This window comes from Aspergillus aculeatinus (assembly GCF_003184765.1).
Source record: "Aspergillus aculeatinus CBS 121060 unplaced genomic scaffold BO66scaffold_33, whole genome shotgun sequence".
Classification (NCBI taxonomy): domain Eukaryota; kingdom Fungi; phylum Ascomycota; class Eurotiomycetes; order Eurotiales; family Aspergillaceae; genus Aspergillus; species Aspergillus aculeatinus.
The window spans coordinates 251928-266837 of NW_020291502.1; the positions used below are offsets into that span (position 1 = coordinate 251928).

General features: G+C 53.0%; 6 protein-coding genes across 6 annotated transcripts in view; 3 read left to right on the forward strand and 3 right to left on the reverse strand.

Moving 5' to 3' along the window:
* The window catches only part of BO66DRAFT_472594 (putative DNA repair protein Dds20/Mei5), a gene marked incomplete at both ends in the record, with an annotated part of 1416 nt that extends 1165 nt beyond the window's left edge, over positions 1-251 (forward strand). The window contains one exon of the mRNA XM_025652961.1: positions 162-251. Coding sequence (XP_025502493.1) covers positions 162-251 — 90 coding nt within the window. The remainder of the gene's footprint in view (positions 1-161) is intronic.
* A 296-nt stretch (positions 252-547) lies between these two features.
* BO66DRAFT_402832 (glycoside hydrolase) lies at positions 548-2376 on the reverse strand (the record flags this gene model as incomplete). The annotated part of the gene is made up of 5 exons (XM_025648833.1): positions 548-686; positions 748-1333; positions 1431-1903; positions 2057-2248; positions 2315-2376. 5 exons carry the CDS (start codon positions 2374-2376, stop codon positions 548-550), a joined length of 1452 nt encoding a protein of 483 aa, XP_025502494.1.
* Positions 2377-2952: 576 nt separating this feature from the next.
* On the reverse strand, positions 2953-5339 carry BO66DRAFT_326598 (Kelch motif domain protein; the record flags this gene model as incomplete). The annotated part of the gene is made up of 3 exons (XM_025643910.1): positions 2953-4790; positions 4864-4950; positions 5021-5339. 3 exons carry the CDS (start codon positions 5337-5339, stop codon positions 2953-2955), a joined length of 2244 nt encoding a protein of 747 aa, XP_025502495.1.
* Positions 5340-5781: 442 nt separating this feature from the next.
* On the forward strand, positions 5782-8181 carry BO66DRAFT_392997 (WD40 repeat domain-containing protein). Its single transcript, XM_025647657.1, has one exon. It carries the CDS (start codon positions 5975-5977, stop codon positions 7940-7942), a length of 1968 nt encoding a protein of 655 aa, XP_025502496.1. The 5' UTR covers positions 5782-5974; the 3' UTR covers positions 7943-8181.
* Positions 8182-9334: 1153 nt separating this feature from the next.
* Positions 9335-10672, forward strand: BO66DRAFT_402835 (S-adenosyl-L-methionine-dependent methyltransferase; the record flags this gene model as incomplete). The annotated part of the gene is made up of 6 exons (XM_025648834.1): positions 9335-9454; positions 9533-9659; positions 9725-9848; positions 9921-9981; positions 10092-10353; positions 10443-10672. 6 exons carry the CDS (start codon positions 9335-9337, stop codon positions 10670-10672), a joined length of 924 nt encoding a protein of 307 aa, XP_025502497.1.
* Positions 10673-11813: 1141 nt separating this feature from the next.
* Positions 11814-14528, reverse strand: BO66DRAFT_472600 (Zn(II)2Cys6 transcription factor). Its single transcript, XM_025652962.1, has 4 exons — positions 14064-14528; positions 13956-14009; positions 13231-13892; positions 11814-13177 (listed from the first exon to the last, which is right to left on the reverse strand). The coding sequence occupies exons 1-4, from the start codon at positions 14457-14459 to the stop codon at positions 12046-12048; spliced, it is 2244 nt and encodes a 747-aa protein (XP_025502498.1). The 5' UTR covers positions 14460-14528; the 3' UTR covers positions 11814-12045.
* Between the last annotated feature and the right edge of the window lie 382 nt (positions 14529-14910).

Here is a 14910-nt window from a genome sequence, read left to right on the forward strand (position 1 = left end):
TTACTCTCCCGTTGAAAGTTACGAGACCCTCGACGCGTCCAAGTGAGTTTCCCATTTTCTTTTTTCGGTTTTTTTTTTTTTTTTTTTTTTTTTTTCATGCCGTTGAACCGGGGGGAGTTGGTTGGTTGGGCTGGGGCTATGCCTGATGCTGACGATGGCAGGAGCTTACGATGGGAGTCATGCTGAAGATGATGAAGATTGAGTTCGGGATTATTGGGTATGATGTTGAGAGGGAGGGGTGGGTTACTTAGGTTTAGGTGGTGTACGCGAGGAGGTGTGATTTGATCCCCTGGAAGTATGCTCAAGACTTGGGTTACTTTCAGATTATGATCTCATGGAAGCAGTCTGGTGTAAGTAATAGGTTAGTTGACTGGGTTGTAGGATTCCTCCTGTGCGGTTTTCTGATCTCAAGCAGGTTCATAATCGATGCAAGTTATCCTCATTCTTCGATTGAGTTACATGAGAGCACTTCTCAGCCATCAGAAAGCTGCACAGCATATGTTAACCACTAGTAACCTATATCTTACCCTGCTATTCAGGTGATCCGCTACTCCTTCTCAATATACTGCTCGAAGATCTTCCCAATCTGCTTAGCACTCTCTTTCGGGAGGCGCTTCTGCCCATTCTCATAATCCACATAAGTCACGCCGAATCGAGTCTCGTACCCCTCGGCCCACTCGAAGTTACTGCGCATCCAAAGTTAGCAAGCCCAAACCAAATTTACCAGACCAGACAGATAAAACTTACTCCATCAGACTCCACGCCATGTACGCGCGCACATTCACCCCGTCGAGCGTGTACGCATCCGCCATGGCGGCGATATAATCCCGGAAATACTGCACGCGAAACTCATCCTGCAGCAACTGCTCGACGGGCAGATCGTTCTCCCCCTTCAGGCTCGTGCCATTCTCCGTCACGTAGATCTTCGGCTGCCCGTAGCGGTCACTCAGCCACTTCAGCAGCTTCCGGAACCCGATGGCACACGGACGCAGCCACGCCGACTGGGTCTCGGGGCCGATCCACTCGCCCGCCTTGTTCTGCAGCAGGATCTCCAGATTGCCGGCGGTGTCGGTGGGGTCGGGCTCGCCGGTCTTGGCCTTGATGTAGTTGGCGCAGTAGTGGTTCATGCCGTAGAAGTCGTTGCTGCCGAGCACGAGGGCGCGGTCCTCGGCGGACCAGGCGGGGAGCCGGTCGCCCAGCTGCTGCACCATGCTGTCCGGGTACTTGCCGTGGTAGATGGGGTCGGCGAACCAGGAGATGGCGAATTCGATCTTGCGGGTGCACGCCTCGACGTCGGCCGGGTTGGCCGGGTCCCAGGGTTCGGCCCAGTCGCCTGTCCGCAAGGTTCACTGCATCAGCCTCACTTCACTTCACCTCGCCTCGCCTCACCCCTTCACAAACAATTAGGGAAGGGAAGAATGGAAACGAACCGTTCAGCGTAATCCCGATCTCCCCGCCATCCCTCTCCTTGAACTCCTCCCGATACACCTTCACCGCCGCCCCATGCGCCACCAACAGGTTATGCCCGACGATCCACGGCTCCCGCGACCCATCCCCGACACTGCTCTTGGAGCGGTCGCTCGTGTGGCCCGGCGCAAACTGCCCGACGTTGTACCCGAGCACCGCACTGCACCACGGCTCGTTGAAGGTGATCCAGTGCTTGACGCGGCTGCCGAACGCCGCGAACAGCACCCGCGCGTAGTGCGTGAAGTCCGCCACGAATTCCTCCTTGTTCAGCAACCCGCCGTACCGCTTGTCCAGCTCGTCCGGCAGGTCCCAGTGGTACAGCGTCACCAGCGGGACGATGCCGGCAGCGTGGAGCCGGTCGATGAAGGCGCTGTAGTGGTCGATGCCCTTTTGGTTGATGGGGTCGTTGCGGCCGCCGAGGGGGATGATTCGGGACCTTTTTTGGGGGGAAGTTGTCAATTGAGTGATGGTGATTTAGAGCATGCTCTTGGAATAATAGGGGCCTTTGTTTGTGGAGTGGATAGTGGGAGGATGTCGCCGGGCTAGCGATGGTAAAGGTGTTGTGAAGCCGGGAGGAGGGCTGGCTTACCATGAAATCGAGAATCGATACGCCTGGGCCCCGCATTGCTTCAGCAAGGCAATGTCCTCGTCGACCCGGTGGTACGAGTCGCACGCCACGTCGCCGTTCGACCCGTCGGCGATTTTGCCGGGGATCTTGCAGAAGGTGTCCCAGATCGACGGGCCGCGGCCGTCCTCGGCGACGGCGCCCTCGATTTGGTAGCTGAATTCGACGATTAGTTGGTTGGATTCCATTTCGTGGGAATTTTAGGTAAAGAAACAGACGTACCTGGCTGTGGCGAAGCCCCAAAGGAAATCTTTGGGGAGGGTGGAGGCACCTGCTGAACCCATGGTAGTTTTGTTTTGGTGGTGTACAAGTAAGTATAAAGAGGGGGAGGGGAAGAAGTGGGATGCGTTGCTTGGAATGTAAAAGCTCCCCGCGCAGTTCATGGGGCGTATTTATAGATGGATCACCCCATGATGAGAGGGGTCAAGGTGACCGGAAGCACGGGCAGGATTCAGCATTGATCCAACCAGAGCATTGTGTCTGTATGATGCCGAGACAAAAGACAGAAGCGAAAGGTTGGAAGTTGGAAGAATGGAACAAACATTGCCTTGTGTCTCTCCCACGCGGGGTCGAATTCCGGCTAAACGGACCGATCCCCGAATTGTATCGGGTTAAGCGCCCCCATTCCAAAACATCCAGAATAAGCATGCATCGCTCTTTTGAATACTAGGTAACAATAAAAAAATCACTATCAGTCTGAAAACTCCTAGTAAGATGCTCCTTCCATCCCAATCGCATCACAAGCGCCGTGCCAAGTAGCTGAAAGAGTAATAGAATAATAGGTCACAAGAAGTAAATCGTGATAAAAGAACCTCCAGATCATAACATAACGCCTTGTCGAACTGCGACCAAACTGAATGCTAGATAATATCCATTGTGTCCATGTCTTCACCTTCGAGATCATCCACATTCTCAGTGGCAACCCCACCACCCAGCAGCTGGGATGGCTTCAGGTCCTTGTGTAGCCCCTCGCCCAACGACCCAACCAGCTCCAATTCCGGCCCCGCGATAATGCGACCCTCCATATCAACCACTTCGCAGAGATCGATGATGCTCTGACGACTGAGAGACTTGAACCCGTCAGTACGGACAACGCGACCCCAGTGGCTGAGACAGAACTGAGCCGCACGCCGCATCAGCCATGACTCGTTCGTTCGACCCGCCCGCTCCCAAATGATCGCTGCGTTTTCCACATCGAGCTCTCGACTCAAGCGGTTGACACATAGCAGGCGCAGCTTGGGCATGTCGTACAGGTTAGCCATCACCAGCATCCCGGCTACGTCGATGATGTCAGAACAATACTCCGGGTGCCCCGCAATGCTATCAGTATACAGGTAGTATATGAAGGCACGAACAACCGAGTAGGGCTCAGGGATGTGCATCCGCTTCGAGTGGTACTCGGCCATTTGGGCGGAGTAGAGTCTCTTGAAGTGCGGCCACCGCAGCTGCAAGATGATCCGGTGCACATGAATGGGTGGAGAGGTGGCCGCGTTGGGCGAGAGAAACGCAGGTTCAGCCTGTGGATCAGAGTTGTCTTCCGAAGCATCATCCATTTCGAGGTGATCGGTGGGGTTAGCAGTAATGACAAAGTCAGCTCCACTACCAGACTCGGGCGTTTGATCGAACACGGCGGCGAGATCATGGCCTATACCAGATAGGGGCATGGGTCCGGTCTGGTCATCCATGTGCATTCTGCTTGGATTAGGCGAAAAGGCAGACATTTCATTGCCCAGCAAACCGTATCTTTCTAGATCGATGCAAAGCACTTCGCTCATGTGGTTCTCATCGCTAGTCCCTGGGTTAGCTCCGGCGTCGAGGCTACAGCCAAGCAGCCAAGCTTTGGTACCGCTGGCATTGACGGTGCAGTAGTGCCATCTAAATCCAGGCTTGAAGATCTCTTGGCCATCGGCGAGTCGCTGCCAGCGCAGCGAGTCAAGTTCCAACGAGGACAGGTTGCATTCATACGTGCGGACGGTCTCGGAGGGCGTGATTAGGTCAAGGAGAACTCCTGATGCGTACGACTGAAAGTGAGTTCCAGAGAAAAGGGCGGGAACATGGGGTCCAGACTGGAAACGCAGACACGAAACGGCGCCGGGAGCATTCGGCTTTCGTCGAGTCGAGGTCCTGGACTGGGTCCGGATCTGCACGCTGCCAGAGTTTGCTGCATAGTTGCTAGACCGGCCGGCAAGCTGTTGCGGGGGGCTACTAAACATAGTGTCTGGACTATAAGTCATCCTGCTGGCGGTCGTTGGGGATTCCACGGTACCTTGCGATGTCGCCATTCCAAGAGATTGCATGTCTTTGAGGTCCAGCCACCAGATATCCGTTGTCCGTTCCATGTTGGGGTCCAGGCCTCCAAAGATCCAGAGACGGCCGCCCCAGACCCAGGCAGTATGGTCGAAGCGGGCGGTGAACGCCCAAGTACGAGACCAGGTCCAAGTTTTCAGATCCAAGTAGCAGAGCTCATCGAGAATGACGTTGTTTTCGCCCGTCACGCCCCCAATGATGAATAGCTTCTCGTCATAAATCACCGCAGCATGGCGAGCCCTTCCTCGCGGGATTGGTCCACGGATTTCCGGCTGGGTCCAGTTCGAGGTGGGGATGTCGAGAATGACAACATCGGAAAGGTACTCGCGGTGCTCGTTTTCTCCACCGAAAACAATCAACTTGTCGCCTTGGTACAGGGTAGCCGTATGACCTGTGTGTGATGAAAGAACATAAGTATGTACAGCCGTTTTGTGAAACATCCAACGAAGTGCGGGGGAGCTAACCCATGCGAACACCGGGAATATCCCCATAGTTATCAACCAATTCCCAGCGAAGTGTACTCAGATTCAAGCGGAGAACATGGTTATAGACTGCCTCAGCCAGGATTAGTGATTAGCATAGAGACACAAACTATCCGACATGGAATGGGGAATTGACAACCTTCATCGGTGTACTGGTCGAAGCCACCGAAAGCGTAGATCTGGTCATTATTGCAATACGTCACCGACGCATTGACCAGGCACGCCGGCACATGGCCCAGTGCCTTGCGGATGCTCGGGCGGTAGTCCGCACTCCCGCGACGATCACCACTACCACTCGGACTCGGTGGCATAAGGAAAGTATTCTGTGATCTCTGAGAAGTACTTGTAGGTGGAAGGGAAGCCATCTGGCTGGCAATTTGGGGCCAAGGCAGTGGGTCGCCCGAGGACGAAGAAGCGTTACTATTCCGAGCGATAGTGGAGGACGGTTGCCGCGCCATCGGGGCACCGATAAGGATGGGAGACCTCGGTCTGATAAGAGCGGGTGAGAGACAGCACTACTGTTCAGCAGCAGTGATGGGATTTTGACTGCTAGGTGAATGTCAAGTCAACTCAACTCGGTTGAATCATAATCTCATCGTTGATAAGTCGGAGAAACAAGCACCGTTCGGTTGAAGTACTTTTCACCCAAAGATGAAGACGGAAAGTTCCGAAGAAAGTCTGGAGACGGAAAAAGTTGACGCTGACCGCCACCGCAAGACCGGTCGATGCCTGATTGGGATAAGCCGCATGTCAGGCGTTCGCCACCCCGCATTTGGACTAGCGCAGTCGTACCTCCAGTAACCAGCGGTTGCCATGGGAAAGAAGAACTATACGCTTTATTTATTCCTCTCCCCTGGATCCTCCTCTTCGAATCTCAAATCTCTCTCTCTCCTCTTCCCTCTTCATCTTCCTGTTTTGCTTGTGTATCTGCTATCTGCTATATATTCTGCTGCATTCTATACTGCATTTTCACTTTCGACCTCTTCAGCCTGTCAGTCCAAGCCAGTAAGTAGTCGACTGCAATTGGCGTCACTACCGGAGCTTGAAGACCTGGTCTCCCGTTGCATTGTTCGCACAATAACTATATACCCACATGGCTACTCCGACCGTATCTACCCCCGTGAAGACTCACCATGGGATCTTCTCCACAAAAACAGCCGGTGGTCGTATGCCCCTGACGCCATCTCCGCGCAGACGCGATAGTGTGGCCTCGAACCACTCCTCCCCTTTCACTCCCCAATGCGGAGCTGGAGAGACGGGCAAAGAGTTTGGCAAGTCTGTCTACGGCGGCAATCTCTCCTCATACTTTGCCAAGTCAGTCTCCAAGCCGACACGCAAGTACCACGAATCTCCCAAATCCAACCTCTCCACCTCCCGCAGCTACCGGGAGTCTCCCAAGTCCAACATCGCCCGCGCTCGTCCTCGCAAGTCCCCTAAACACCTTGAGTTAGGAGTCTCTGAGTGGGCTTTGACGGGTACTGGCCCCTCTTCATCACAGACTCCGTCCAAGGAGCGACTACGCAAAGAAGTCACCCGCAAGGAAGTCACCCGCAAGGAAGTTTCTCGGGAGAAGGTTGCCCGCAAAGAAGAGATCCGGACGACCCGGACGACGAGGTCGGGAAAGACTACTGTTCGTATTGCGCACAACGCTGGCGACCGATTCATTCCCAACCGCACGGCTAGCGAAGGACTTGTGACTGCTGGAACAGCCAAGCCCGAGGAAAGCCAGCGCCCAAAGAGCACAAGCAGCGAGGGATCGTCTGTTCTGGCGAACGCAGCAAGCGCTTTTGATATCGGTGGCCGCGGAAGCGAAGAAGATCTTACCGCAGCTCTTGAGAGCCTTGGAATCGACGACAGCGAGTCTACTACCTCCTACACCAAGCCCGCGCCTGATGCTGTTGCCTACGAATCGTCACTTGCCGATGCTTGCGGAGTGAACTTGAACACCCGTATTCTGGCTTTTAAGCCTCCGCCTCCTGAATCCTCCAAGCCCATTGATCTGCGCGCTCAGTACAATCGTCCTCTTAAGTCTGCCAAGTCGCAATCCGCCCAATTCCGCAGAAGGGTTCAGACGGCCCCTGAGCGTGTTCTTGATGCTCCTGGTCTGCTTGATGATTACTATCTTAACCTTCTGGACTGGAGCTCTGGCAACCAGGTCGCCATTGGCCTCGAGCGTAATGTTTACGTTTGGTCCGCCGACTCCGGAACAGTCAGTTGTTTGTTGGAGGCACCTTCTGACACTTATGTGAGCAGTGTCAAGTGGAGCGGGGATGGAGCGTACGTTGGCGTGGGCCTGGGTACCGGCGAAGTACAGATCTGGGATGTTGAAGAAGGAACCAAGCTTCGCAGCATGTTCGGCCACGACTCCCGCGTCGGCGTTATGGGATGGTCCAAGCACACTCTTTCCACCGGCGCCCGCAGTGGTTTGGTTTTCAACCACGATGTCCGCATCGCCCAACACAAGGTTGCCGAGCTGGTCTCCCACACCTCGGAGGTCTGTGGCTTAGAGTGGAGACCCGACGGTGCTCAGCTCGCGACGGGAGGCAACGACAACTTGGTCAACATCTGGGATGCTCGCTCCCTCAGTGCCCCCAAGTTCACCAAGACCAACCACCGCGCCGCTGTCAAGGCTCTCAGTTGGTGCCCCTGGCAGTTGAACTTACTCGCCACTGGTGGTGGCTCGTACGACCGCCACATCCACTTCTGGAACACCACCACCGGTGCACGCACCAATAGCATTGACACTGGCTCCCAGGTCACCAGCTTGCGGTGGAGCAACCACTACCGCGAGATTGTCAGCTCAAGCGGTTTTCCCGATAACTCCCTCAGCATCTGGAGCTACCCGACTCTGGTTCGGAATGTGGAGATCCCTGCCCACGAGACTCGTGTGCTGCACAGTTGCTTGAGCCCTGACGGTCAACTCCTCGCCACCGCGGCCGCCGATGAGAGCTTGAAATTCTGGAAAATCTTCGAGCGCAAGCCGGGAACCAGCGCCGCGGCTTCCCGCGAAGGTGGTGTTGGCAGCAAGGCGCAGATGACCAAGTCCATGACCATCCGGTAGATCCGGTCTGAAGAGTTGTGATGACACCTGCTTTCTCGCTTTTTCTTTTCGGGCTTACTATATGTTCAACATGATGCGTTCTATATCGTAGACCGGCGTTTGTCTCGATACCACTTGCGTTTCTCTTTTTGTGTACAGCGGATGTTCAATGGTGTGATGGAGTTCGGATGGTGACAAGGCGCTGTGATTTAGGATGTTTGTCTTGTCTTCAGTGCTTCGGATCTTGTATAGAAATCGGTGACCAATAACAAACCTTTTTAATCATGATTCTACTGCTTCGTTGTTTGGATATCGTCCAATCAAGGTCTCCATCAGAGTGAAACTGAGGGAGGAGTGCTATCTTGGCCAGCCCGTCCAGTCGCGCCTTCAATAAACTGGCAGGATCTCCTTGAGGCCTGTGCATCTTTCCTTCACCTCCAGGTTAGTTGATCTGTGAAGAAGAAGGCTACGGTAGGTCTACTATATTAGGTATGAATGGTCAAGAAAGAATGACGAGTGCTGATTAGCTGAGGCTTTTCCTTGATCCAGTGGTTCGGTCCCAATTTGGCTCCTACCCGCATGACTTGAGCTAAAGGTTCAGGTTCCACCGGTGCAGGAGGACAGGAGGGAGGGGGAAAAGGTTGCTTTAAGTAGACAGGTCACTTCACAGAGTGCTTGAAAAGATGGAGGTACTGGGTAGGGGCTCTGCCGGGATAGGCCTCTGTATTAGTATTTGGTTTGTGCATGTTCATTCTACTTAACTTCTTTGTCTATGGGAATTCAATACCTCTGGTACTAGAATTACTGCTCCCAGTGTCATATTACCTCCCCAGCAGAAAGCGGAAGCCGCGTTGATAACTTACCTGGATGAGAAACTGCTCCAATTTACCCAGGGTACCTCTTACTAGGTAACTTTCTAGAGTACAGAGTACTCCGAAGTCCGTATCCATTACTACCAACGTACGTAGTTACCCCCGTGAGTCAGCGTCAGCAGCATGTGACGCTTTCCCCCGCGGGATATAAAAAGGCATCCAACTTCTCCCTTCCGCCACCTTTCTTTTCTGATCCTCAGCCCTGTTCTTTTCCTTTTTGGACTGCGATGATATATACTACGATACACAGAGACTGTACCAATCGAGTTGCAAAACTCTGAAAGGAACGTCCTGCCGGTAGTCTGAGTCCTGAGTCTTTTAAAGATGGGTAGTTGTATATGATCAATCCTGTATCCTGTGCTCTGTACCGTGCTTATTCGCTTGGAGAAGAACCTGAGATACCCCTAATATCGCATCAGGGGACGGGGGAAGGGGGTCTATCTAAGCCTTCCATAGCAGACCGCAGGGCGTCTTCTGGGCTCAGTTCTCTCAACTTTCAATCATATATCTACTGTATCGCTCAATATTTGAGAATCCAGCCATGGAAGCCCTCTTCCAGCAAGTCCGTTCGCTCGCCCAGAGCGGCGACGAGGAGCAACGCAAGGATGTCCTGGACTCGCTGCAGAGGTTGCGCAACTCGATCGAGAAGCCGGACGATACGGTTCAGCGTTGTATAGCATATCAAGTGGTGTCCCTCTTTCCATCAGACTTACTGATCAATCTCTGGATGATATGATAGAGCCTACAAATGGCAGCCTTGCGGGTCGAAATCGACCTCAGTCTATTCAGCTCCCTTGCGGAGAGCGAAAAGCCTCTCGCTGTCGGTGAGCTGAGCGACAAAACTGGGGCAGATCCGATCTTCCTGGGTGAGCCCAGCTGATGCCGTGAGATACGAATGTGAAGAATAGAGATCCATTAACCATGGAATCAGGCCGCATGCTTCGTTACCTCGCGTCATTCGGCGCCATCAAAGAGGCCGACAAGGACACCTTCACCTCCACCAACATCTCCTCCACCATTGCCCCGTCAGGCTTCCAAGCCGCCATCTGCCACTAGTCAGTTGATCACCTTGCCTTGCACAGACGTACTGTACACAACCACGCAACTATACTAATGGAAATGGCTAGTTTCGACACAATGAACCCAGCCATTCAATCCCTCCCAAGCTTCCTCAAGGAAACCAACTACGTTGATCCGAAAGACAGCGCTAACACCGCCCTCCAAAACGGGCCTTCAACACCATCCAACCTGCCTTCTTCTGGCTACCCACCCAGCCCGAAAAGATGGCTTTATTCCAGGAATACCTCACGACCAACTGTGCTGGAATGCCCACCTTCCTCGATGCCTACCCCGTCCGCGAGCACGCCACCGCCCTGCACCCGGAGCGCGTGCTCTTCGTCGACGTAGGAGGCTGCTTCGGGCAGCAGGCCATCGCGTTCCGGAACCGCTACCCCGATCTCGCAGGGCGCGTCGTCGTCCAGGATCTGGCGCCGACGCTGCAGCATGCCATCCAGCATGCGGGGGTGGAGACGATGGAGCAGGATCTCTTCCAGCCGCAGGGTATTTAAGGTAGGTTTTCTCCCTTCTCGTCCTCCTTTCGAAGGACGAGAGAAGGACAGACCAAAGCTAATCTCTTGATGACGGTTTAGGGGCGAAATTCTATTCCTCCGGGAACATCTTCCACGATTGGCCGGATGACAAGGCGCGGATCATCCTCCAGAACACGATCGAGGCGATGGCGGAGGACTCGATCATCTTGGTTGACGACACGGTGCTTCCAAATGCCGGCGTGCATTGGCAGGCTGCGCAGCTGGATATCCTCATGATGACGACGTTGGCGGCGCGGAAGCGGACGAGTTGCTGCAGAGTGCCGGGTTAAGGCGACGAGTATCCGGACTTATACGGCAAGCTTGAAGGATAGTGTCATTGAGGCTGTTTCGGTTTAACGTTCTGTGGGAAGGGGAGTTCTCATGGCGGTGGCAGCCCTTGTAAGCGAGGTGATTCTTGCGAGCAAGACCTCGAAGATCAAATACCTAAGGTAGCGGCGAATAACGGCAGAAACAAGCCCAAGAAACCCAAAATCAAGAATATCGAGGCCTGTAATAATCCTTCACTGGTGGGTTGTGTCATCATACCGAAGCCTTTCTCTGGGAGAGGGGATGTCTACTGCGAATCACCGAATAATGAGATAGGAATGATGATGATGATATAGGAATGATATAGCGAATGACTCACACTGGGCTGCAGTGGCCGACAGTTGACTTAGACCACCGTAGGTATCCCCAAACGGATCCATGATGTCTTCTACTGCCGTTCTAACTATGTACATGTAGATCATTGATCACTGTCTTTTGTCTTGCACCTTTACAGGATGTCGACATCTTCCACCTCGGATATTTTTGCTCGCACAAGTGAGCATGCTCTCAGCTATAATCCCTCTGATATCTCAAGGTCCATTTTCGAAACAAACTCGAAAGCCGACGCACCGGGGTTCTTCGAGTCTTTGCACCGTGCTGGCGGCCCGTATCTCTGCTCAACCCGATAAACGACACCCACTTTTCAATGATGAAGTCGGCAGCTGCGTCGAAGGCAGGCACGATACACACAAGCACTTATGTAAAAGATCCAGCTCGAAACCATCCATGCTGGGTGCACAGTGTTTTGGTCATGACATATGGGGAGAGAATTGTTGTGCCAGGTGCCATCCTCATCTTCCCAAGGGAAATAATAACTTATATGCTTGCCAGATGCATTCTTGTACAGGTGGGACAAGCCCGTTTACGTGTTCATTCTTCCTAAACGGTCAAATTTGAATTACTTTTTGTGATTACCGAGATGTCCGAGATTGCCACGCCGACGTATCTCCACCACAAGATCCATACGTTTCTTTATCAACCAGAGCTGCGAGGGCCGTGAGGGCTGCCACGGCCACGAGGACTACCTCGCTCGCATGGTGCACTGTACTATGCACTGACGCAGAATACATAACTAAAAAAAAAATGAGAGCGGTAGGTGTGTGAATACCAGTGGAAAGAAGATTCCCGAAGTGGTGATCTTGAAGCTATTCCTAGCGCACCATAAGACCTGAGGTTCATTGATTGGAGTCGATGTACTACCAGTAGGTAATGTTCAACACCGGATCCCCAATAGGTTGGAAACGTACAACCATTTCCTAGGTCCTCGCACCTGCTCCCGCCATACTTAACTCTGAAGGCTACGAGTACTGCGTCATATAAGATAACCCTACTCGTCTCAGAATCCTGTATCGATAGCCAAGTCCCAGTCGTTCAACAAGAGATCCCATTGTATATCATCAATCTCTGGCGCTGCAGCGAACAGATCAGACCACAACTGACCCCAGCTTTCCTCGCCAGCGGGTTGAGTAGAAGTGGCGTCCCACGCCATGTGATTGTTCCCCGCAGTAGGAGCATTATCGGAAAAGTGGAGTTGCTGCACATCTGCTTCAGCAGCGCTTACCCTCCTAGTCGCCTCTCCGTGTGAGAATTGACTAGGAGATGTACTGAATGCACCTCCTTGAGATGTCGGCAAAGCATGAGACGTCGCACCCGGATTGGCTCTCGGGGGCTGTTGTTGCTCCTTTTGCGTGCTCTGGAGAATCGACATTAGGGTCTGAGTATTCCTTCGGATCGCCTCGGTCAGGCTCGTTGACAAGCGCTGCGATTGCTCTAGCATCTTGCACGCTATTAAAACGTCCTGCTTCCTGCGGTCCGCACCGGGACTGCCCGGGTTCATTGACACGTCCGAGGCTAGAACCATTGCGGCGAAGAATACATGTTGCATGACCATCCAATAATTGGTGGGCTTCATGCCGACGGTAGAGCTGGCTTCGTCCATTGTGCGGCGGAGATCAAGGATCCGCTGAGCGAAGTGGAGACACGCCTGTCGAGAATACGCAAATCGAGGGTTTACTGAGGCTTCACGATGATATGGACGGTGGAGGCGGCAGATGCGGGTGTAGATGCCTAAGTGGCCGACAATGCGCTGCCAGGCGAGGTATGGTCGCTCCGTGATGATCTCACGGCTCTGCTGGACATGTTCCGGGTCCAGCCGAAGGAAATTCGGCATGGAATCGAGGACATTGTGCAGTTTGCGGTCTAAATCAAGGACTATATCGTATTCGGGCAGATCGTTTTCTCCGAGGAACATAGAGGAGAAGGCGTCAACAATCTGCCGGCAGATCTCGGCAAACTGAACACGCAAGATGAAGATGGACATGGATGTTGGAGTGGTAAGGGGCAACCCGCAGTCTGGCTCACTGGTCGCTAGTGACTCGTCATCAACATTACTTGGAAGATTAACCCTCATGTGTTTTGGGTGTAGTAGGTATGAGCCCTCTTGTGGCCCTTGAGAAAGTGATACTATCCTGTACAACTGTTAGTGCCAGCAGGTTTGAGTATGAGCTATGATAGACTTGACCAGTCGGATGACACAATATGCCACCATATCCGTCTCTGGACCTCGATCTCAACGATTTCGTACCCTGTGCGCTTCCTCTCTTCCTGACCTTTTGGAGAGTCCAGAAGATGAATCTGCATTGACCGTGCCATGAAGATTGCGCGCATACGGAGAGCCTGCATCTTCTCGGAGAATCCGTCTGCGTGTGTCAGAACGTGACATAGGGTCGTTATGGCGAGAAGAGCCACAGTTGACGGGACTACGGGTCGCGAAGGATAATCTAGCATAGTCATAGCAAGGCGCGTGAAAGTGGCGAAGGCAATCCTAGCCTCTTTCTCTGTTGCTTTGAGACTTTCTAGGAGCTCGGATGTCACAACAAGGGTGCTGCCGGCATATATGCTCAAGAGTAGAATGACCACGGTAAAGTTCGGTTCCTTGCCCTCAGATACATCCCGGTAGGTCTCCTCCATCAAAACCCGCACAGACGGTATATGGAGAACACCAAGAGTCGGTTGAATAGCTCGTACGAATTGGTCGAAAAGTTGTCGTGCTTGCTCCACCGGGGGAAGACAATCGAAGATGCGCCTCGGGTCTTGCATGCAGTCGTCGAATTCGACAATCTGCTCTCGTACTGCTGAAGAAGATAGCTTGGCGAAAGGAGTGCCACCTCCACCTCTTTCATGCTGTGTCCAACGACATTTCAGCTAGCTGTGTGGGCTGTGGAGTATCTGATGACCTGTACATACATTATCGGCCCTAAAGCCAGAGGTTCTGGAGCCTAGGTCGATTGGAGCTGGTCTCTGTTTATGTGCCGGAGTAAGTACGGAAGACAATGATGCGCTTTGATCACTCACATTCGTTTCATGTGTGGTCGAACCTTTGCCAAAGACCGCCTCTTCTAGCTTACGTATTCGATCCACTAGGCCAGAGGATCCATCGTTGTTGGGGTAGAGGCTTGGTGCGGTATCGCCTTCTGTTTGGGATACAGATACCGGCGAGATCACGGGGCCAGCAGGTGAATCGCTAGCTGTACCATGTCTTGCTGAGTAAGTCGGAAGATCTTGAGGATCTGGTCCGGAGTCAAACTGGCAGTAGACCTTGCGTAGCTTGCAGTTGTTGCAAGGGTGTTTGCGATCACATCGCCATTTCTTTTGACGACAATTCTGGCATGATAGCCGTGGCTGTGGAGTCAATCGCTGCACCATAGTATGGGGCACAGCATCATGTTTTCGTTTCATGGTAGACATCATGTAAATAGTCCCGTTGCCGTATCATACATATCAAGTATAGCGTGTCCCTGCCAGGGAATCTGAGACTGGACGCGTTGCGCTAAAGATCAAGACTTAGTAGATGGAGAGTGGAGGGACGAGAGAGCTGTCCCAATACGGCTGGCGGCTCCGCAACCCGCGGCGGTTCCTCTACCTTGCCCAATACGGGAAAGGCCCCCGCGGAGCAGTTTACACGAGTACCTTAATATTAGAAGGCTAGGTACAGTACTAAGGTAGCTTGCGTGAGTTCTGTACGGAGAAGAGACTGCCTCCTCTTTGGCCAGACTTACCTTACCTTAGTTCTCCGTAGGTACCTAGTCCAATAGTTATCTAGAGGCTAGCTAGGATTTCCTCGGCATTAATTCATCGATTAGGATGAGAAGGACCCTGTAGAAAGAGATTGCCAGAATGAGTGGTTTAGATATACAACGAA